Source organism: Gymnoscopelus braueri (genome assembly GCF_963280865.1).
Source record: "Gymnoscopelus braueri genome assembly, chromosome: 5".
NCBI lineage: Eukaryota > Metazoa > Chordata > Actinopteri > Myctophiformes > Myctophidae > Gymnoscopelus > Gymnoscopelus braueri.
In genome coordinates, this window is record NC_137606.1 from 552,970 (window position 1) to 577,234 (window position 24,265).

Sequence of the window (24,265 nt, forward strand, 5' to 3'; positions counted from 1 at the left end):
GCTGTTTTTTCTTTCTCTGACTGCTGCACTCTCTCCTCTCTTCCTTAGCTCCGCCCCTCTCCTCTCACAGACCATGCTGGCTTGCTGTGTGTGTTAGCGCAGGGGTGTAGGGGCGGGCCAAAAAGCCAAACAAACCAATCACGTATTGATTCTTTAAAAAAAAACGTTCAGTGTCGTCATTTTGACCAATCCCTACCCCTCTGGTCACAGAGCAGTGTGAGAGCAGGGGGGGGGGGTCAGGCCAGCAAGCAGGCCCGCAGCTGCACTGAGCTGCAATCAACACTGACTGAATTGAATTGAAATTGACTGTGGTTGGCCTGGCCTGAGCTTAGGAGAGATTTTTTTTTGCTGCAGCACTTAAGCGCCGCGCTGGCTGTGGCTGGCTGGCCTGACCTGATACGCAAAAAAAAAAAAAAAAAAACATTTTTTTTTTTTCTTTTTTTTTTTTTGGGGAGCCAGGCAGGCCACTAAGGAGGCAGGCCACCGGGAATAGTCCCGGTCCTCCCGACGGCCAATCCGGGCCTGAGTGAGTGCCAAGCACTAACATCACACCACGGTAATGACCATGTATTCTCTCCTCTTCTAGCTGTCTCTATAGCTTCTCTTTGCTTCCTGTCCTCTGATGTCTCTCACACAGCAAATCTCACTGGTCCTCCTCCAATCCCCAGCTAGGGGAATACAAGAACGCTCGCCCCAAAAACACGCTCGCCCCGGGTCAAATCCGGTGACCTCGGAAACAGTCGCCACCAGGTATTCCTAAACGTAACCTCAGTAAACTATGCCTTAACCTAACCTTATTCCTAAACGTAACCTACGTAAACTATGCCTAAACCTAACCTTATTCCTAACCTTAACCTCAGTAAAACTATGCCTAAACCTAACCTTATTCCTAAATGTAACCTCAGTAAACTATGCCTAAACCTAACCTTATTCATAAACGTAACCTCAGTAAAACTATGCCTAAACCTAACCTTATTCCTAACTTTAACCTCAGTAAAACTATGCCTAAACCTAACCTTATTCATAAACGTAACCTCAGTAAAACTATGCCTAAACCTAACCTTATTCCTAACTTTAACCTCAGTAAAACTATGCCTAAACCTAACCTTATTCCTAACTTTAACCTCAGTAAAAATATGCCTAAACCTAACCTTATTCATAAACGTAACCTCAGTAAAACTATGCCTAAACCTAACCTTATTCCTAACTTTAACCTCAGTAAAACTATGCCTAAACCTAACCTTATTTCTAAATGTAACCTCAGTAAACTATGCCTAAACCTAACCTTATTCATAAACGTAACCTCAGTAAAACTATGCCTAAACCTAACCTTATTCCTAACTTTAACCTCAATAAAACTATGCTTAAACCTAACCTTATTCATAAACGTAACCTCAGTAAAACTATGCTTAAACCTAACCTTATTCCTAACTTTAACCTCAGTAAAACTATGCCTAAACCTAACCTTATTCCTAACTTTAACATCAGTAAAAATATGCCTAAACCTAACCTTACTCATAAACATAACCTCAGTAAAACTATGCCTAAACCTAACCTTATTCCTAACTTTAACCTCAGTAAAACTATGCCTAAACCTAACCTTATTCCTAAACATAACCTCAGTAAAACTATGCCTAAACCTAACCTTATTCCTAAATGTAACCTCAGTAAACTATGCCTAACCCTAACCTTATTCCTAAATGTAACCTCAGTAAAACTATGCCTAAACCTAACCTTATTCCTAACTTAATCTCAATAAAACAAATACAAGAATAGGGAACATCGGATCCATTAACGCCAGGTTGAACTGTTACTGTATTTCATTTGTTAGCAGTAAATGGTTAAATGTACTTATGACGTGAGTGTTACTGACTGAATATATACATTATATAAAAATCACATGTATGTGTTCCACGCACGCACACAGACCGACCTATCCCCATTCCCTATTTCTTTCTCCCTTTCCCTGGCTCTCTGGCAGAATATAACACGCAACCACAACACGCTGCGATTCCATTTTCCCTGCTGAGATGTATGTCATACTCTCTTCCTCTGTCTGTCTCTCTTTCTCCCTCTCTCCGTATTTCTCTTTCTTTAGCCCTCTATCACTGTGCTTGTCTCTCCATCTCTCCCTCTGTCAGTCCCATTTCACTTTCTTTCCTTCCCCCAGAGTCTTCTCCTTCTCCTTGTCTTGAAGAAAAAGACGGATCAATTTTCTCCGACACGCAGGATAAATGGACCAAGATGGAAATCTATACTGTTCCCATTAAGGAGCCCAAATAGGCCTTGCTTTGCAGTTCTCGGACAATGATTGTACCCTGATTATAGCAACAGGCTCGATGCATTGTGCCTCTCACACAATGCAGGCCAAAGCCTCCATTTGCTCCAACAACAGTAGACTTTGATCAATCATTTATGATTGAATAATAAACAGACGACTTTGCAATGGATTCCTGGCCTGGGGGTATCGACGTCAACTACTAGTCACCACTTATGTACTGCTGTAGGTGGTTTGAAATCCCTTTCTTAACCAAGCAGTTGTTTTACAGAACAGAACTGTTGGAGACCCATGATCCATCCATCCATCCATCCATCCATCCATCCATCCATCCATCCATCCATCCATCCATCCATCCATCCATCCATCCAGCCCCACTCCACCTAGACCTGTCACAATGCTTACATAATCGTCTAATCGCAATTATTTGGGATAATCGCAATTATTTTTGCATAATCGTTTCCATGTTGAAAATTATCACACATTTTCAAATATTAAAAAAGCAGAAATAGCAGATCTACAAGCTTACAGCGCGTCACTTCGTGACGCGCTGTAAGCTTGTAGATCTGCTATTTCTGCTATTTTCACATGTATAAAATTATTAAATATGTCAATCATTTCTTTGTATATTTCAGTTATTTTTCATATCTGCCCTGTGCATTTTTTGATTAAGAAGCCAAAGTGCTTCATAATGTTCCAATGTTCAATGTTCAAAAACACAATTAAAACACATTAATCGCAATTATTTGAGTGACAATTAATCGTCAACTTAAAATGTGTCATCGTGACAGCCCTAACTCCGCCCATCAATCTGTCCATCCACCTCCCTCTCCCCCTCCTCCTCACCTGCGAGGTGATGACCTCGATGGACGCCATGAAGCGGTCGGCGATGATGGACACGCCCAGGAACATGTACATGAGGCACGAGAAGTAGATCACCGCCCTGGCCACCTGCTCGCCGAGCCCCGGCACGCCCGGCCAGACGGGCAGCAGGATTCCCGGCCGACACCTGTGTCAAAGAGATGTGATCAAGTCAAGTGAACATCGTAAATGAACCACTTGTTTAAATGAAATCATGTCTGAGTTGAATGAAACTTCCCTCTTCCCCTGGTCACCTGACTTCACCCTGCTCTAGACATCTCGGCTCCTAGAACCATCTGCATCCCTTTTGTCACTATGTTAGGGTGATAAACAAAAGAGCTAGTGTAACGCCCGGGATTCGAACCCCCGGTCTCCCACGCGCAAAGCCAACATCTTAACCACTAAACCAAAGGGATATCCCTATCGCTCGGGGGAGATATTAGAGTTTCAGGCCATCAGGCTGAGGTAGTGAACCACTCTGTTACACTAGTCTATGGCTGGGAGTGGCAGGCCAGGTGTTTATGTGACGGAAGGCTTTTCTATGTGCTGTGGGAACTTAGAAGTGTTTGATGCCGGGTGTATTTAAACCTGAACCATTCAGTGTGTGACTGAGTTCAACTAGGTCTGTTTTCCAATGCGATTCTGTGCTGAATTGTAAGTTCTGAACTCCTTTTGATATCAAAATATATCACTCATCCTTCTTAAACTGTGAACGTGTCTCTGCCTTATTTTGTCTATCTTGTTTGACTGAGTCCCCATTCAGATTTCCAGCACACACCCCTCCGGCTCCTCGCACTTCTTCTTCTTCGTCACGGCGCCTGCAGGCCCCTGCGAGGAGTTGCCGTAGCTCATTGAGGAGGAGGAGAAGGGGGAGAAGGAGGCGGGATACGCGGACGACGGGGAGGGCAGGTCCGTGGAAAAGTTGGGCGGCCCGTCGCCGCGCTGCGACTCCGGGTGGCATGGCGGAGGCAGGGAGAAGAGGAGGACGAGGAGGGAGAGGAGGAGGGAGGAGTGGAAGCAGGAGGAGGAGAGGAGAGACATCGTGGAGGGCGCGCTGGGAACCGGGAGGCCGCGAGGAGCTGTGTGGGCCAGGCGGAGGAAGACGAAGGAGGACTAGTCCGAGGTCTGTGGGAGACGGGGCAGGGCCAAGTTGCCAGGGGGTGGCAGGACTAGCTCACCTTGAAGAAAAGACAGAAAGAAAGAGAGAGCACAAAGAAAGATTAGTACCTCCTGACTAGTAAAAACCTGTACTTCCAAAAATAAAATAACTGCTTAGTGTTGTGTTGTTTCAGGATAATAGCAGCACACATTTTATGTTATTGATTTGTGTATAACTTTAGTTATGTGTATCTATGATAGATAGATGCTTTATTGTCCTTAAAGGAGAATTCCGGACAAATTAAGTGTTATCTTTGATGTCTCGTTACTCACCTACCGATGTGAAAAGTAGCGTTCTTTTTTTTCATATATTCCCCTGTCGTCATTTTTTAAACACCCTCCGTTGTTATAATGGGAGCGTGAGGGTTAGTGAAATTCGTCTATTATAACCGACGCAAAGTTGTTTTTTTCACTACTAGTATTCATAGTAGAGTCTCATGATAGTCAAACATGCGTTGAAACTATCTGCGAGGCTGCCGTCAATGGCGAACGATTTAACACTGGTTGCTTGTTTCTTCCAGAACCTGGCAACTCGTGTTGCCAGATTCTGGAAACAAGCAACCAGTGTTAAATCGTTCGCCATTAACGGCAGGCTCGCAGGAATTTTCAGCGCATGTTTGACTATCATGAGACTCTACAATGAATCGTAGTAGAGAAAAAAATAACATTGCGTCGGTTATAATAGACGAACTTCACTAACCCTCACGCTCCCATTATAACAACGGAGGGTGTTTAAAAAATGACGACAGGGGAATATATGAAAAAAAAGAACGCTACTTTTCACATCGGTAGGTGAGTAACGAGACATCAAAGATAACACTTAATTTGTCCGGAATTCTCCTTTAAGGAAATTCATTTTGTACCAAGCAGCCATCAGGATACAAAAAAAACACAAAACAAACACAAAGACATAAATTCACAATACATAGACAGATCACACAATGCATTGACAGCGCTACACAGCTCCTCTCTTACAGAGTGGAAAATAGAAAAGGCTACCAGTCATAATTCAAAAGGCATCACATTACTTTTTATGCACAGAACTGAGATGGGGCCTGTTTGTTCAGGAGTCCTATACTTGTAGGGACAAATGATCTTGAAGCCCTGGCCTGCAACATTGGCACTGTGTACCGTCGTCCTGATGTTAAAAGGCGGTATTGACTGTATAACGGGTGAGTTCTATCCCTCGCAATAGCTTTCCCCTTCCTAAGCACCCGGGTCTCATACATTGCTGCCATACTCTCAAGTCGCACCCCAGCTATCTTGCTGGATACATTGATGATTGTATGGAGTTTGTTCTTATGAACCAATGATAATGAGCCATACCAGGAAACAAAACAAAAAGTTAATATACTCTCCACGAAGGATCGATGGAAGAGTACCATTAAACGTTTTTTTGTCTCAGTGTGGGCATAAAATGCAGCCTCTGCTGACCTTTCTTATAGATGGCATCAGTGTTGGAATTCCATGTCAGTACTTGTACTTGTACTTGTATTCCTCCACAGTCACTACCTCATCCCCATCAATGATTTGCTGGTGTGCATCATGAGCACTAGTCATAAGATCAAATATAACCTCCTTAAGTTTTCTTAATGTTCAACTAAAGGAAGTTACTCTCAATCAGACCAACAATAGCTTGGCAAATTTTAACAATACAGGTGTTATCTGAGTCACTCGTGTACACTGTACAGAGTGAATAATACCGGTGAGATCACGCTCCCTTGCAGAGCCCCCGTGTTGGTCGTAATAGGGAGAGATATTGCTTTATAATTATTCACCCTGACATTTTACAGTATCTATGGAAGACATTTGCTGAGTACGCAAGCTCTTTTTTCAGCAATGCCGTGTTTCATACAGTCACACCTGCTCCTGAGTCCTGACCCAGCACAGGCAAAAGTATAGCTGCCAAGTAAAACCTGGCTAACCTTGGCTAACCTTGCATTGTTAGCCACTGAGCAGCCCCTGAGCAGCTCCTGGGAGTTAAAGGTGCAAATAACACACTGATGGTCATTTATGGGAACGAAAGAGTATTACTGTGGCACTGTGGCAGTATCCTCAAACTTATTCACTTTCACCAACCTGATTTCTATGGCAAGGTTCTTTCTTCTTTATTTAGTTTACAGAGAGCTCTCAATTTTACAATTACAAGTTAGACATTTAGCAGACACTCATCCAAAACGACTCGTAAATGATGAATGACTAGAGTAAAGGGTATGAAATCTAGCCAACCAACAACAGGTTAAGCGGTCAAACCGTGGAACTGAACCTGGGATGTTGCGATTACATGGTTGATACACTATCCTGTCTGTCAGCTACTGCTGTGCATCACAAGCCGGCTTTTCTATCATTACAGCACGCAACGCGCAATCACGGCTGGCGGATTATTTATCTTCTCCTTTATCTGTATCTTTTGCTCTCTTTAATTCTAAATGAAACTGAAACATTTCCAGTTATATTTTTCCTCATCTGTGTAGTCGCTTTAGAACATATACAGTACTTACTCAAGGATAACGCTACTTGGCATTGAAACGTTTTCTTTCAGTGGGGCTGGCGGAGCGCTGGCCCAAAAGAAATATGACTCATTGTCAATGGAGCGCAACACTTACATGAAGTACTTTCACTAGTCATACAATAGCTCTTGCCGAGTCCTTGGGCTGTAAGTGGAGCCATGCGTGGGCGCTTGTGAAAACAGTATTCATGAGTGTCAAGGGATGACGCATTTTAAACAGAGGACATGGACTTGCTATATTTCGCTATCGTCAAATGTCAACAGGAGTATACGTACACACAGAGACACAATGATAGAACAGAACACAAATGCAGGCGGAGGGAAAGAAAAGAAGTATAAAGAGTGAACATGAGGAAAAGGCATTAATTTATTCATTAATACTGTAGTGTATTATGTTCCTGTATGAATCTCTTGTGGATCTCCAGCAGGCCTCTCTACAAACATAGGGCAAAAGTGTATAATGCTAAGCCAGGGTGGAATGACCATGTTGAAGAGCTCCATGCAGAGGCCAGAAAGGCTTTTAAAATATTGGCAGAGTCAGGCAAAGGTAGACATGAACCTCTGTTTGAAAAGAAAAAACGCACTAATGCTGTTGTTTAAATGTTTAAATATGCTCCCTTTCGGGGGAACAATGGTGTCCGCCAGGGTGGAATCTTGTCTCCTTTTATTTTTTTATTTTTTTATTTATCTTTTATGTTTATATGGATGATTTATTTATGATTATATTTACTTTGTTTTAAAATGTATGTGATACAAGGGTGTAGGGTTGGCAATTCGCTAATTAATCACCTTATGTATGTGGATGACTTGGTCATCTTTAGTCCATATACTGCTGGTCTTAGCTTCTGAGTACATTCTCACAGTATGGTGTTGTTTTTTATATAAAATATAATGCTAAAAAGAATAAGATGATGATTGTCCGAAGCAGGGAAGACAGACAGTTAATCTTTCCTAACTTCTATCTCTCCGGCACTGCCCTTTAGTGTCTGTTGTGAGATTAAATATTTGGGCCATATAATCTCAAATGACCTCTCTGATGACAAGGACATATATAGACAGTGTTAAAGCTGTATGCTCAAGGGGACATGCTGTGTCGCAAATTTGGCATGTGCTCAGTACTTCACTCTGCGCACTTGTCTGTATGTTCGAACTTGTCTGTATGTTCGAAACTGAACATGGTGGTTATTTTTATTTTAATTGAATTGTGTTTTAGTGTGGTATGGATCCCCCTTGGGGAAATAAAGATTGAATTGAATTAACCACTTTCAACCAGTGGTGGAAAAAGTACTCAAATGTTTTACTTAAGTAAAAGTACCAATACTGCGATATAGAAATACTCAGTTACAAGTAAAAGTCCAGAATTCAAAATGTACGCGCGTTTACACACACTGAAGGCTGATGGAGTGATCTTTTATGGAGCCTATTATGTGGATGTGTGTGCGTGCATATGCTCGTGTGTGTGTGCGTGTGTGTGCGCCCGTGGATCCCTGAAAGCAGGATGGATGACAACAGAACAGTGACATTTTGTGAATAGTCCTCCCTCCTGCTCTCCATGGCTTGTAATGGATTCTGCCAGACATACGCACACTGCCAGACATACGCACACACATGTATGTTTTATAATATAATGATTTATATCTGCAAAGTAACTAGTAACTAAAGTTTTCAAATAATTGTAGTGGAGTAAAAGTACAATATTGTGTGTGTGTGTGTGTGTGTGTGTGTGTGTGTGTGTGTGTGTGTGTGTGTGTGTGTGTGTGTGTGTGTGTGTGTGTGTGTGTGTGTGTCTGGCAGAATCCATTACAAGCCATGGGGAGCAGGAGTGAGGACTATTCACAAAATGTCACTGTTTTTTATTGTCATCCATCCTGCTTCCAGGGATCCACGCACACACACACACACACACACACACACACACACACACACACACACACACACACACACACACACACACACACACACACACACACACACACACACACACACACACGGGCATATGCACGCACACACATACACAATAGGCTCCATAAAAGATCACTCCATCAGCCTGTCTTCAGTGTGTGTAAACGCGCGTACGTGTGCTGTGTGTGTGTGTGTGTGTGTGTGTGTGTGTGTGTGTGTGTGTGTGTGTGTGTGTGTGTGTGTGTGTGTGTGTGTGTGTGTGTGTGGGAGAGACAGAGAGAGAGAGAGAGAAATAAACAGAGAAATAGCGAGAGAGAGAGAGAGAGAGAGAGAGAGAGAGAGGGAGAGAGAGAGAGAGAGAGTGAGATAGAGAGAGAGAGAGAGAGAGAGAGAGAGGGGGAGGAAGAGCGAGAGATTGTTTCTGCCAGTTGATCAGATTAGAGTGCCCATAGGAGACCTGCGAATGAACAGACGGGATAACACCTGTTCTCTCTTCCTGCATCACTCTCATGATCCATCCATCCTTCCGTCCTTCCGTCCATCCATCCAGCCATCCGTCCATCCGATGGAGGCTAATGTACCATGCATTACTTTCCGTTTTAACCTCTTAAACCCTTAACGTACTTTGACTTGATACGTTGACTGGGATCCCCCAGGGCTCTATCCTTGGCACCCTCCTTTTTTCCAACGTCACATGTTGTGAGCTTGTAGACACTAGGGTTAGTCTCTCTCTATGTCTCTCTCTCTCTCTCTCTCTGTGTATACATGTAGGCCAGTGTTAAAGTTACTTTTAAAAAGTAACTAGTTATAGTTACTAGTTACTGCTCCAAAAACTTAACTAGTTACTTTACTAGTTACTAAATTATGAAAGTAACTTTACTTTATTTAAACGTCTTTCTGCACTGTAGTGGCCTTGCCTGTTTCACTGGTATTCTGCTTATTAGTTCTCTGAAGGCCACAGATTCAACGGTGATGATTTCGCCATTGTGTGTGTTGGTGGCGGCCGTGTTGCCGAGTTTGCGTGTGTGTGTTTGCCTGCGTTTGTGTGTATGTTACAGTATGATTGGAGAACCAGTACGATTGAAGAAAGCGCGCTCGTTTTTACCACCCACCCAGCACTAGAGGGAGCCACAAGCCAGGCTTGTGCACAAACATATATGGCCACACACACACACACACACACACACACACACACACACAGTCACACACACAGTCACACACACACACACGCACACACACACGCACACACACACGCGCACACACACGCGCACACACACGCGCACGCGCTCATGCTTTTTTTGGTTTATTGAAAGCAGGACTGTTTAGATACTTTTATTGTGTTCTGGCTTTTGTTTTACTTTCTCCCTGACACACACACACACAGTGATCCATGAAAAGAACTATTCTGTCCCTATTTACAACTCAAACGGCGCTGAGTCGACTAGTAGAGCATCGGCCGGTCAGCGCGGGCACTCGCGCCTGGAGGCGCGAGGGCGCGCTTCCTCGGCCTCAAGCTCCACTAAGTCGGCGCGCCTCCGTCATGGACAAGCGTGTGCGTGTGAACGCGTGTTCAGCGTTCCCCTCATAGATATTATGGTTCCCCTAGCGTAGCTTCCTGGTTGCTATGTGGGGGGGAACAACAAAAGACAGGTCCGCGTCGGCGCATCAAAGCCCCGCCTCTCCGCGCTCTCCTTCTCCTCCTCGGAGGAGGAGGAGAAGGAGAGAAGGAGAGGACGGGACGGTTTATTACGCGAGGAGGAGGAGGAGGAGGAGGCTCCTCTTCCTCGCGAGCCTCGCGTAATAAACCCCCGCCTCGCAGCGCCACGTCCTCCTTCTCCTCCTCGCGAGCCTCGCTAATAAACCCTGTCTCGAAAAGCCCCGCCTCGCCCCGAAGGAGCCCCGTGCCTAAAAACGAGCGCTCTGTCTTCAATCGTACTGGTTCTCCAAACGTACTGTGACATGTATATTTCCCCCAAAAGGTAAGACCCTCCCAACTCGGTCTCTGATTGGCCCTAGTTAACCAATCATCACTCCTCTCTGCCACTTTCACTTTCTCATGTTACTATTGAGAGCACATCGCCTGTAAGTTAGATGACAGACTCCGCAGGGGGAATCAGTTCAGTCAAATAACTCAAGTAACCCACCCATTTAAATCACAGTAACTATAACGGTGTTACTGAATGGGAAAGAGTAACTAGGTACGTTACTAGTTACCAGTTGCGTTACAGTACTTACTTTGTAACGCGTAAGTCCCAACACTGCCCACTAACCATCACCAGTGGTGGAAAGTAACTAAGTACATTTACTCAAGAACTGTACTTAGGTACAATCTTTAGGTATTTTTTACTTTACTGGAGTATTTCCAGTTTTCAGTATTTTTACTCCACTACATCTCAGAGGCAAATATTGTAATTTTACTCCACTACAATTATTTGAAAACTTACTCACTAGTTACTTTGCAGATATAAATCATTCTATTATAAAACATACATTAACCAGTTCAGCCCAATTTTATACACAGGCTATTTTCAAACATTTTAGTACTTTTACTTTTGGTACTTTAAGTACATGTTGATACCAATACTTTTGAACTTTTACTCAAGTAAGTAAAAACTGTACTTAGGTACAATCTTTAGGTACTTTTACTTTACTGGAGTATTTCCAATTGTCTATACTTTTACTTCTACTCCACTACATCTCAGAGATAAATATTGTACTTTCACTCCACTACAATTATTTGAAAACTTTAGTTACTAGTTACTTTGAAGATTTTGTTTATTATTACAAAACATACATTAACCACTTCAGCCCTATATATATTTCTGTCATTTGAAAATAGCAGATCTACAAGCTCACAATGCGTCGCGATGCGACGCATTGTGAGCTTGTAGATCTGCTATTAGATCTGCTATTTTGGAAACTGAAAACAGGAAATACTCCAGTAAAGCAAAAGTACCTCAAAATTGTACTTAAGTACAGTACTTGAGTAAATGTACTTAGTTACTTTACACCATTGACTGTAGTTCACTGCCAGCTCAGACCAAAGAGTCACGAACAACACTCCCATAGACTTGTAAACGAAGAACATTCATACATAATATTCAAAGTTCAATCCTTTACTGCCAAAAGAATTGTTTCAGTGAGCTCAGAGTAAGAACAAGAACAAGCAGAATGTGGAAGTAATGCTTGCCATAGGGAGTTCATTCCAAACACTACATGAGACCAAACATTGGCAGTGTCGTGATGCGCTCTTTCAACGGATCTGGCACACACTGTGCCTGTTCTGAATATTAAGCAGCTATACACGTGCAGTGGTGTAAAGTAACTAAGAACATTTACTTAAGTACTGTACTTAAGTGCAATTTTGAGGTATTTGTAATATACTTGAGTATTTCCAATTTCCAATACTTGTACTTCTACTCCACTACATCTCAGAGGCAAATATTGTACTTTTACGCCACTACAATTATTTGAAAACTTTAGTTATTAGTTACTTTGTAGATTTACATTATACTTTACCTATTTTATACCTAGGCTATTTGAAAATAGCCGATCTACAAGCTCACAACGCGTCGCATCGCGACACATTGTGAGCTTGTAGAAAGAAAATAGCATCTGTACTTTTACTTTTGGTACTTTAAGTACATTTGGATACCAATACTTTTGTACTTTTACTCAAGTAAATTTTGAATTCTAGGGGGGCACGGTGGCGCAGTCGGTAGCGCTGTCGCCTCACAGCTAGAAGGTCCTGGGTTCGATTCCCGCAGGGGACGCTGGGGGCGTGTTCTCTCCTCCACATCATCAGTGCCCATACCCTAGGTGGGGTTGGCGAAAGGGCCTTTCTGTGTGGAGTTTGCATGTTCTCCCCGTGTCTCCTAGGGTAGGTACCCTCACAAAAAACATGCAGTAATCCTGGTCACTATACTGCCTCCCCCTGGCCAGCCGGGGCGCCTGATGGAGGGGAAGGGAACTGGTTGGAATAACGTGTTCCTTCCACGCGCTACGTCCATCCAGGGAAACTCTCCCCTGTCAGGTGACAAGGTCAGTTGGCTCTCATGCATTGAAGGAGGCATGAGATCGGCCCTGGCCTCCCTAGGTTGGCAGAGGGAAGGTAGTGCCCAGGATTACATAGACAATTGGCACTGGGTGTAAAAAATAGGGTTACAAAATCGTGGGATAAAAATTTAGAAAAAAAAAAAAAAATGAATTCTGGACTTTTACTTGTAACAGAGTACTTCTACATTGCAGTATTGGTACTTTTACTTAGTAAAGAATGTGAGTACTTTTTTCCCACCACTGTACACGTGCGTGTGCATGCACGTGTGTGAGTGAGAGAGAGAGAGAGAGAGAGAGAGAGAGAGAGAGAGAGAGAAAGAGAGTATTAATGGGAGTGTGTAAGTGACTGTGTGTGTGTGTGTGTGTGTGTGTGTGTGTGTATGCGCGCGTGTCTGTGTGTTTGAGGTAGATGGGAGGCTACATGGACATAAAGTAAACAGAGCCTAATTGTAACAAGCAGGCCACTCCATACAAATAATCCATCTGCCGCCAGAACTTTGTCTCTGATGGCCGAAAGAAATAACCCTCTGACAGACAAGTCATACTGGTCTGTGTTCTGAGAGCCAGACCCCGCCCACTCAGTAATCTGTTCGAATGAGTCACAGCTGTGGCAGTTATTGCTCTGTCGTCTCACGACTGAAGCATTTTGTTAATATGCACGGTTATTTTAATACCTGGATATGGTTCCGGCGCGCTGTGGGAGATTTGTCACGGAGGTATTAACTCTTTAAGACCAGGAACGCATCTGTGTGTCATTTTTAGATTTCTTAGGCCATTCACAAATAGCAGATATAAATAGCGCGGCACCAAGTGTCGCGCTATGAGCTTGTAGATCTGCTATTTTCTTTTAATCATGAAAGGTTGTGCAAATATTAGTTTTTCCTTTTTTTTGGCGGACATTTGTAACTCAAATCTTTGCTTCTGGGGGTTCCTGGAACTAAATATTTTACGAATGTTCGCTTTAAAAAATATATAATCCAAGATTTTGCCACGAATTTTCAAAAAAATTCAAAAATAGCAGATCTACAAGCTCATAGCGCGGCACAATAGCCAAAGAAATCTAAAAATGACACACAGATGCGTTCCGGGTCTTAATGGGTTAATGGAGGTTTTTTTTTTACGAAAAAACACAAAAAGTTGGAATATATACTGTGGCTATTTGAAAATAGCCTCACGACGCGTGGCATCCCTCCTTCCGTCACAGGAAGTGAGGTGTGGGCTGTAGGCGGGGGGGGGGGGGGGGGCTTCAGGGAGACCAGAAACAGCCTCCTAAATATGTTCACATTCATTCTGGGGGCAGACACAGTCTGTTGCTATGGATACATAGGGAAGGTTTTGTGTAGGGGGGTGATCGATCACTGGGTGGTGTGGGGGGTGTGGGGGGTGGGGGGGGGTATGAGAAGTTGAGTGAATTAGACGGAGGGAAACAAACAAGGAGAGAGACGACTAGGAAAGGACACGGGGAACAGGGGAGGGAAATTAAAAGAATGGAAGCGTGACGGAGAGAGGGAGTAAAAGATGAGGGAGGAGAGAGAGAAAGAGACAGACAGTTTTCATCAGGCTGTTGACAGTTCCAATAAGAGAGAGGAGCAGAGGGCACAGACAGACATACTCCCCAGAAGTACACGTTCTCATATGTATGACTGCTGCTCATGCATACAGGTATGAGCAGTCGTACTCACATGCACACATACTGTATACACCCAGTGGCGTCAGTTCAGCAAAAGCTAAGGTATGGCAGGGTGAACCGAAAACCAGATTTTTGGGGGGGGGGGGGTCAAACCCGCCAAAACACTCCCAAAATGCATAGAAAACTATGCATTATACCTATAACACAATGGTCTTACACCTGCATTATAGGCTGATAACGCAGATAGACAGAGACATTCATGGATTTATTTTTAAAGGTACATTTTATTTTTTTCCCCCTGGAGCCAGGGTATAGAGCACCGAAGTCCTGACGTCACTCGTTCATCCCCAGGTTTGCGGAAGTAATTTCTCTATGGAGAATAACATTGGGTCATCTTCGTCTCAGAATAGAATCGTCTCATATAAGAATTGTGGTCCAAAAATAAACACCGCGTGTCGGCGTTATTGTCAGGGAGGAGGTTCTGTATAGTTTATGATAGTCAGTCACTTATATTTGATACAGTCTGTTTCTGGCGAAAATGTAACTAATTTGGCGGAAGTAACATTAGCGTTTTCTCACCGTCAGTTGATGCTTCATATCCATAAGAGTCAACCCGCCGTGGTCATTTGTTTATTTTTGGAACACAGTTCTTATTTGACGCGATATTAAATACGTCTATGGGATTCAGAACGGGGATGGAAAACTGCGAACCAGGTAGACAAACAAAGGATGTGTAAATGACGTCAGACTTCGGCGGTCTATGGCAGCTGCAATACCCTGCCATACCCAATTGACGCCTCTGTATACACCCACCCATTAGTCTCACATCCAAACATTGAGCTCATTCTCATTCTCCTCCATAGCTATGACTCCAGTGATCAAACAGTTCTCTCATTATTTTCACACCATGTTGTTTTGAGCTTAAGCAGATAAAGTGGACAGATTTGAAAGTGAATAGAAAACAAGTAGGGGTCTAATATGATGCCTCTTTGCTTGATTTCTTTTATTTCATTTATGTGTGTGTGTGTGTGTGTGTCTTTCCACGTATACCACTTTGTACGAGTTGCTCAATTGCCTGAGGTAGCCCTTGTTTGCCTGGTTGGGAACCACTGGATTAGACTACAGTGCAAAGGTTTTCTCCTCAGTGGGTCGGTCATTTGATCTGAAGTCAAACATTGGCATATGCAGGGACTGACAAAGCTGATTTTTCCATTTTCCCAAATCTCATTGGAAATAAGCGTGTATATCCTGGGTTTAAGTTATATTGTGATTACTTCTTTTACCTAAATCAATCATCTGGCACTAGTATGGACTAGTACCAGATGACAGAGGAATTCTTTTAAGAATTCATGTTAAGTTAAGAGACTTCTCGATTCTGGCACACACGCAGACACATCACACACTCGTTTTCTCTCTGCCCTCATACTCTATCTCTCTTTTCCTCTCTCATTCTATACAGTAGGTCTGAACAGTCCACTCCCAAAGGGCCGTGAAACCCCCCTTTCTCTTTTCTTTAAATTCAGATTGCAGGACATCAAACAAGACAACATGTGTGGGCATGGTCAGCCACTGAGGTGGATGGAGTGGAGTGTGGACTAGTCAATATAACTCAACACCAGAGAGACTACTGTTGATATCAAAGATTTTAACCAGCGGTTGAAGGTGTGAAATCAATAAAGACTGAGCAACTACATGGCATATCTACTGCATAAAATGTATTAAAAACAATCTGCCAGAGACCGAGCTCTGAACTTCTCTTCCCTCCGTCTGTGTCTCCCCCCGCCAGGCACAGTTGCATGCTTTGAACCTGCTTTGAGGCGGAGCACTCAAAGCAATGGACTCTTGCTTACGTTGCATCTACACCAGACTTTTCAAAGTGACACGCACACACACATATACACACACACGCACTTTTAGATCCAGTCCTATTTTAAAGCCTGCGTATGCAGGGCTCGCGTAACCGCGCGCCTGGTGCAGCCGATATCATTGATATCAATTGGATCTTTCCAAACGCACTGTACGCACGCAGTACAGTAAAGGTGCAGAGAAGGCACCATTTTTTTAACACAGCCTGAACTTCAATGGACACTATACCTTATTTATGGTATAGTGTGTGTATTTTGGGCTAGCCTATTTTATACCCCAGGGTATAAAGTGGACTAGCCCCAGTTAGCAGAATCTGTCTACCACTTACACTTCTTAACGGTTTACAGCTAAACGTGAACTGTTTTTCTCACGGGCCTTGTGGCCACCAACTTCAAGTCATTTTATAGCTATGGTCCCCTGCCTAAACTAGTTACCCCAGACGTGCTACAACAACATGCAGCACAGCAGATCTACAGTAGTATATTAGGAAATACATAACGCCCAGAGTGGTGGATGGTCTCCATAATTTACTCACCAAAGATTACATTTACCCACATTTGGGTTCCTATAGCAGTGTCTTGACTGCAAATACTGCAGTACTGGTGGGTGTTAATTTGGGACCCTGAGTGAGTCACTAACATTCCTCCATTCTAAATAGTAGCCTATACATTTTATTCTTATCGGTTATCGGTTGATTAATGGTTGATTAACCATTAATGGTTGATTAACCATTAACAGGTTTTGATCAATGGTTATGACACATATTCAAAATGGTCATCCTGTACCACCAACCATCCAATAGGAATCTGTTATTAGATTTATTATTACACTGGAATATGGAATGCCCCCAGCTGAATATCACTGACGTAGAGCCTCCGTTCAACTCCTCCTGCTGACAGGTGCCGCCCCAGCCTGTAGGATTACATGCTAATATCACCCTCCCCGCCCAGCTTCCCTCCCCGTACACAGGCCAATGGTGTTCGTATAGACGCACGACAAAGCCAGACGCACCACCATGGATTTGAACCCTCAACCTCCGTGGTGGTGGGCAGGCACTTTAGCACTGCGCCACACAAGCGCCCATATTATACACTAAAGCAGGGGTTTTCAACCGGCGGAGGTATTGCAGGTGGTCCCTGGCCATGCATTCAGATATTTTTTTTAAAAACTTTTTTAAAACTTTTCTTTTACAAACAAAATCACTGTATTTTATTAGATATTATATTGATATTATAGCTATTTTATTTGATTAGATATGTGATGTTGTTTCCTGACAATTAGTTGACTTTTGGTGGAAAAGCCCGCATATATCGGTATCGGTTGATATCGGTATCGGAAATTAGGAGTTTGACAATATCGGAATGTGGGGTGGGTCTATGATGGACCCACCACGCACAATAGTGGTGGTCCCCAGGTTGCTCTTAGTCAGGATGGTGGTCCCTGGGTCAAAATCAGTTGAAAACCCCTGCACTACAGAAACACATTCTTCCAGCAGTGGTCACTGAGTGACCATAGGATTGGCTGGGAATTACCAGGGTTTAACTTCATTTGCAATGGCCCTTGTAGTTAAAAAGTTATTAAATGCGTTGATGTCATATTCAACCTGTAGGCCTAATGTATCACATTTTGTTATGAACCTGCTGTAGCCTATAGGGAATATTTCTTATGCTATGTTAACAGGCTTAAAAACCATTTACAGTATTTAACTACTTAAATCCTACATAATTAGGTGACCGGAGTCCCCCAGCGCTCTATACTACTGTAGGTCCTCTAGTATTTGCATGTACACCTTAATCTCCTCACCAAAAACCGCCCGATCTACAAGCTCACACAATGCATTATATAGCAACATGTGAGCTTGTAGACGAGGAGCTGCAAACTGGCTCGTTATGAAAATGTTGATAATGGGGTCGACATTTTTATAATAGCTTGGGGCCTGACCTTGATGTGCTTTAAAAATGATCAGTGAAATGTCACATAAAAGCCCATTCTAAAGGCTGCCAATTTCAGCATCAAGCAGCATCAGCATCGCCAGCATCAGTAATAATGAAATCTGCCGACAGAGCGCTGCTCTCCCACAGGAGCTGTTGGATGCAGCGCAGATGGTTGCTATTCCCGTTCTCTTAACCCATTCACTCCGGGAACGCCTCCGTGTCATTTAAAGATTTTTTTGGCTATTAAAAAAATTGCAGATCTACAAGCTCGTAGCGCGGCACTCTGCTACAACCCAAAAAAAACTAAATCTTAACATCTTGATCTTTGTGTTGCTATAATATCAGTGGTTCTCAAACTTGTTTCATGTCAAGGACCACCCAAAATGATATGTATTTGTCCGCGGACCCCCATCTCAAAATATTTTGTTCCAGCGACCCCCAGAAGCAAAGATTTTTGTTAAAGAAAAAAAATATATATATTCAAAGATTTGCTGAAACTTTCCACGATAAAAAAGAAAAAGCAGATCTACAAGCTCATAGGCACTCGGTGCCGCGCTATGAGCTTGTATATCTGCTATTTTTTAATGGCCAAAGACATCTTAAAATGGCACAGTGGTCTTAATAGTTTAATGTTCAAAGAACGATGGAATGGTAGCCACGGACATTTTGCAGGAAAACTCGTTTTTTTTCCCAAATCTATACTCCATGTGAAGTTTCATTGCCCAGTCATTACACTCTTACCGGGTGTTGCACACTGTATTGTGAAAGTCTGCAAGTTGCGTCTCTGAGCCCGAAATCGCCAAGACAACTTTTCAGAAAAATTCCTACGGGATCACTATTATAGCTGAGGGATCTGCAGATCCTCTACTGTAGGGCCCAGAGGAATCCTGCAATGTTTATCCTTTTTTTTTTTACATCACCTCAAACCTGGATTATTGCTATATTGCTGTCTCCCTCTTCTTAGTTCTCACCACAGTCTGTTCGTTGTTAAAATGTAGCCTTTCTTTTTCTCCTCTGACACCTTATAAAGGATTGTATGGGGGCAGTGGTGAAAAAAGTACTCAAATGTTTTACTTAAATAACAGTATCAATACTGCAATGTAGAAGTAGGCCTACTCTGTTACACATACCATTTTGGGTGGTGGTAAATACGGGCAATTTACCAGTATTGTTGCCTGTGGATAACAGCTTAAGTGCAGGGAAAATTGACTGGGCTAAACTGAACAAGAGAGATCTTGATAAATATGTAAATAGTTCTGATGCCTTGCTAGGTAATATTAAGGTGCCAAAAGATGCTCTATTGTGTCGAGACATGAACTGCAGAAATGTTCAACACTGTAATGAGCTTTCTACCTTGTATTTGGTCTATTGTGGAGTCACTCTGTATTTCCAGCAGGCCTCTCATCAAACATAGGCCAAAAGCATGTAATGCTAAGCCAGGGTGGAATGATCACGTCCAAGAGCTTCATGCAGAGGCTAGAATGGCTTTTAAAAGATGGGCTGAGTCTGGCAAAAGCAGACATGGCCCTCTGTTTGAGTATAAAAACACACTAATGCTAATTTTAAATATGCCCTTAGGTTTATTAAAAGAAATGAGAATGTGATGAGGTCAGATTCACTGACAAAGAAGCTACAAAAGCATAATGTGAATGATTTCTGGAAGGAAATTAAAATGATAAACAATTGTAAAACATCTCTTCCATCAAATTTAGATGGAGTGAGTGGTTCTGATGAAATTTCACAGCTATGGCAGAAACAATATTCTGAGCTGTTCAACTGTGTAAAAAGTAATCTGGTTGTAGTGGAAAATGTAGATTTTAATGATGAGGTGATTGTTACTCCTGCTGAAATTCATGAAGCAGTTTTGAAGCTAGGTGATAATAAGGCCTGTGGTCTGGATAAGATAACAGCTGAACATCTTAAGCTAGCCAGTAAGAAACTGTGTCCTTTGGTTGCCATGTGTTTTACAGGTTTTTTTGTTCATGGGTTTTTACCTGTTTCTATGCTCTCTGTTGTGTTAGTGCCGGTCATTAAAGACAAAGTGGGTAAACTAAACAGCTCAGATAACTATAGGCCAATAGCCTTGGCCAGCGTTTTGTCCAAAGTGCTAGAGACAATTCTACTGAGTAGACTTGAGAGGTTGATCCTGTCTGCTGATAACCAATTTGGATTCAAACGAAAACATGGCACTGATTTGTGTATTTTTGCACTGAAAGAGATTTTAGATAAATATAGTAGGCAGAATTCTACTATGTTTGTCTCTTTTATTGATGCCTCTAGGGCCTTTGACCGCATTAATCATGAAAAGTTATTCTTAAAACTGACACAAAGAGGGGTCCCTAGTTTCTTAGTCAGAATCTTGGTGTTCTGGTATGCTCACCAGACAATGAGAGTAAAATGGGGGAAGTCAATATCTGCTCCTTTTCATGTGACCAATGGTGTCCGTCAAGGTGGAATTATTTCTCCTTTCCTTTTTAATGTTTATATGAATGATTTATCATTGATGTTAAATGCATGTGGGACAGGGTGTAGAGTTGGTGACTCGTTAATTAATCACCTGATGTATGCGGATGATTTGGTCATCTTTAGTCCATATAGTGCTGGGCTACAACAGCTACTGAGGATTTGCTCACAGTATGGCTTTGATTTTAATATAAAATACAATGCTAAAAAGAGTAAGGTCATGATTGTCCGAAGTAGGGAAGACAGACAATCTACCTTTCCTGACTTCTATCTGGCTGGCACTGCCCTTAGTGTGTGCAGTGAGATTACTTATTTGGGACATATTATCTCCAATGACCTATCAGATGACAAGGACATCTATAGGCAGCGGCGTAAGCTGTATGCCCAAGCAAACATGCTGTGTCGCAAATTTAGCATGTGCTCAGTACCTGTGAATATCTCTCTGTTTAGATCCTTTTGTACACCACTGTATACTGCCCACCTTTGGAGTCGCTACAGGCAAGGTAGCATCAGACGCCTTACAGTGGCCTATAATGACTGCATGAGGCTGCTGCTGAGAGCTCCAAGAAGCTCCAGTGCAAGCCAGATGTTTGTTAGTGTTGGGGTACCCACCTGTGCTGCTGTGCTACGTAACCTTATGTATAGGTTTATGTGTAGAGCATCTGAGTCAGTAAATGACATAATCGCTGTAATAACGGACCCCACACGCAGTTCTGTCAGGTTCACCTCTAGACAGTGGAACCATTGGCGCACATGTCTGTATGTCAGAAACTGAACAATGTGGGCTATTTGCAGTATTTTTTATTTATTTTATTTTATTTTATGTTTTTATTGTGTGGTGTTGTATTATTGTGATATGGATCTTCCTAGGTCTGAAATAAAGATTGAATTGAATTGAATTGAATTGTTACAAGTTAAAGTCTGGAATAAAAAATGCTCATGCAAAAAATGCTCATGCACAAGCTCAGAAGCTTGTTGTGAGCTTGTAGATCGGCTATTCTCAAATACCCTAGGTATAAAATAGGGCTAAAGTGGTTAATGTATGTTTTATAATGTAATAATTTATATCCGCAAAGTAACAACTAGTAACTTAAGTTTTCAAATAATAGTAGTGGAGTAAAAAGTACAATATTTGTAGTGGAGTAGTGGAGTAGAAGTAAAAGTATTGGAAATTGGAAATACTCAAGTAAAGTACAAATACCTAAAAAATGTACTTAAGTACAGTACTTAAGTAAATGTACTTAGTTACTTTCCACCACTGGGGGGGGGGACTCCATACAATAAATACAGAGATATAAAAGAAACACGTCGTCACTTTCGGGTGGAAACCTCATTATGTCCAAAACTGTTACTTTTCAGGATTCAAAAGTAGCAAAAGTAGCAGATGATGCTTCTGTTTGACGCTGTAGCATGAACAAGTAGGGTAGGGCATTCTTTTACGAAAATAAAAACACTAAATGTTAAAACATGGACATAAGAGGCTTCTGCCCGAAAGCAACCATGGTGCCAGATAGATAGAGTAACAGTGTGAGTGTGAAAGGGTTAACCACACAGCAGTGAGTCAAGGACAGGTTACATGGTACTTTATGCTACTTAGAAAGCAGGTCAGCGGGCTGACCTCAAAAATGTTCTCCAGAGTCGGAGCTTTTAAAAGCACGCAAACTCGGCCACGAGTCGACCACAATGCACCCTTGAAGACAGAGCTGTCCGCTGTCTTTTTCTGCTCAGTATGGTTCAGTATGGATGTTTGCTTGCATTGCATAAACACATAGACACACTATAACATTTATGCACATGCAAGGCTTACGCATGCACACGCACACGCACACACACACGCGCACACGCACGCACGCACGCGCACGCATGCACGCGCACACGCACACACATGCGCACACACACACACACACACACACACACACCACGCACACGCACACGCGGCACACGCACAATTATTTCACACCTGGTGAAGATGAAAAAACATCCTTCAGCCAGACAATCCCCTGATCCCCTGCCTCCATCAGCACACATAAGTCTATATACCCTTTACGACAGGCCTCTATCTTCCCTGTATCCACAAACAGTACTATTTTCCTCTCTCTTTCGCAGTGTGTGCCTCTGTCTCTCTGTGACTGTACTAGGTCTAGATTAGAAAAGTGTCTGCAGCCTTGGTGCTTTAATCACTGGATCAGAGGCAACACACCATGGTACCATGTACAGTACCATTAAGAACAACCAGTGCCAGCGCCACTCTGAAATAGACTGAAAACCGTGGCCGAGGTGAATCCACAACACTTTGTATCGTCTTCAAAGGAAGTTGGCAGAGCTGCAAGAGGCTCTTTTCATGCAGTTGCTTCAACATTCACACAGCAGCTACACAGATCCACTCCTTGGGAGCTGTCCAATTCGATTGCACTGTGCCTGCTGTTGAGCAAGGGAACATCTCCAGAGGCTGCAATTAAGGGGTCAAGTGTCTTGCTCAAAAGAGCAGCTTGACAGATATAAATGTAATCACCTTTCCAGTCCAGACTTTCCTCTGCCTGAGGATGTCAACCATGCAGTTACCCTCTGGAAATAAGGCTGTTTTTCCCTTTCTCACACTTTTGTGCTTAAAAATGCAGCAATGGTCAGGGTAGAGTCAGTTGAGACAAGCAGCCTTAGGGAATTTCCATTGATTTTTTTCAAAACTCAGCAGCTGGGTGAGTTCGGCACCAAACTACAGTTCAAACAGGGGTTGAATATGAACACAATCAGGACAACAAACAAAAAAGTTTTCAAATCAAATCTAAACATTCACCACACACTCTGCACCAGTTTAACCACCTGGAATGTCTCCCACATGGGAAGCCAAACGTCGACCACTCATCCAAAGAGGACTCGCTCCTATAGCCACAGGAGAAACCATGCTTCTGGGCTAACAGGCTGGCCTACTCTGCTACATTCATCTCCCTTTGAAACTGCCCCAGACTATACTCTGCTAAACCAGTGCAGCCAATCTCAACGGTATGATCATACCCTGTCCCTGAAAAATGTCTACCTTCCTGTACTGCCCCAATGTCAGTGGCGGAAGAAGTACTCGGTAAAAGTAGCAATACCACAATATAAAAATACTCTGTTGCAAATACAAGGCCTGTGTTCAAAATGTTACTTGAGTAAAAGTACAAGAGTATTGGCATCAAAATATACTAAAAGTACCAAAAGTAAAAGTACCAGAATGTTTGAAAATAGCAGATCTACAAGATCACAACGCGTCGCACCGCAACGCGTTGTGAGCTTGTAGATCGGCTATTTTCAAATAGCCTAGGTATAAAATAGGGCTAAAGTGGTTAATGTATGTTTCATAATATCATAATTTATATCTGAAAAGTAACTAGTAACTTAAGTTTTCAAATAATTGTAGTGGAGCGAAAGTACAATATTTGCCTCTGAGATGTAGTGGAGTTGAAGTAAAAGTATTGCAAATTGGATATACTCAAGTAAAGTACAAATACCTCAAAATTGTACTTTAATTACAGTACTTAAGTAAATGTACTTAGTTACTTTCCACCACTGCCCAATGTCAATGTACCCTCTCTCTCTCTCCATCTGGTTGTCTTCTAATATCCCATGCG

The 24,265-nt window shown here is 42.6% G+C and overlaps 1 protein-coding gene across 1 annotated transcript in view; it reads right to left on the bottom strand.

Annotated features, from left to right (window-relative positions):
• The window catches only part of slc8a2b (solute carrier family 8 member 2b), a gene marked incomplete at its 3' end in the record, with an annotated part of 79,563 nt that extends 75,548 nt beyond the window's left edge, over positions 1-4,015 (bottom strand). Inside the window, exons 1-2 of the mRNA XM_080429499.1 lie at positions 3,918-4,015; positions 3,125-3,287 (exon numbers count right to left, since the gene is read on the bottom strand). Coding sequence (XP_080285625.1) covers positions 3,125-3,287; positions 3,918-3,991 — 237 coding nt within the window. The 5' untranslated portion in view covers positions 3,992-4,015. The remainder of the gene's footprint in view (positions 1-3,124; positions 3,288-3,917) is intronic.
• Between the last annotated feature and the right edge of the window lie 20,250 nt (positions 4,016-24,265).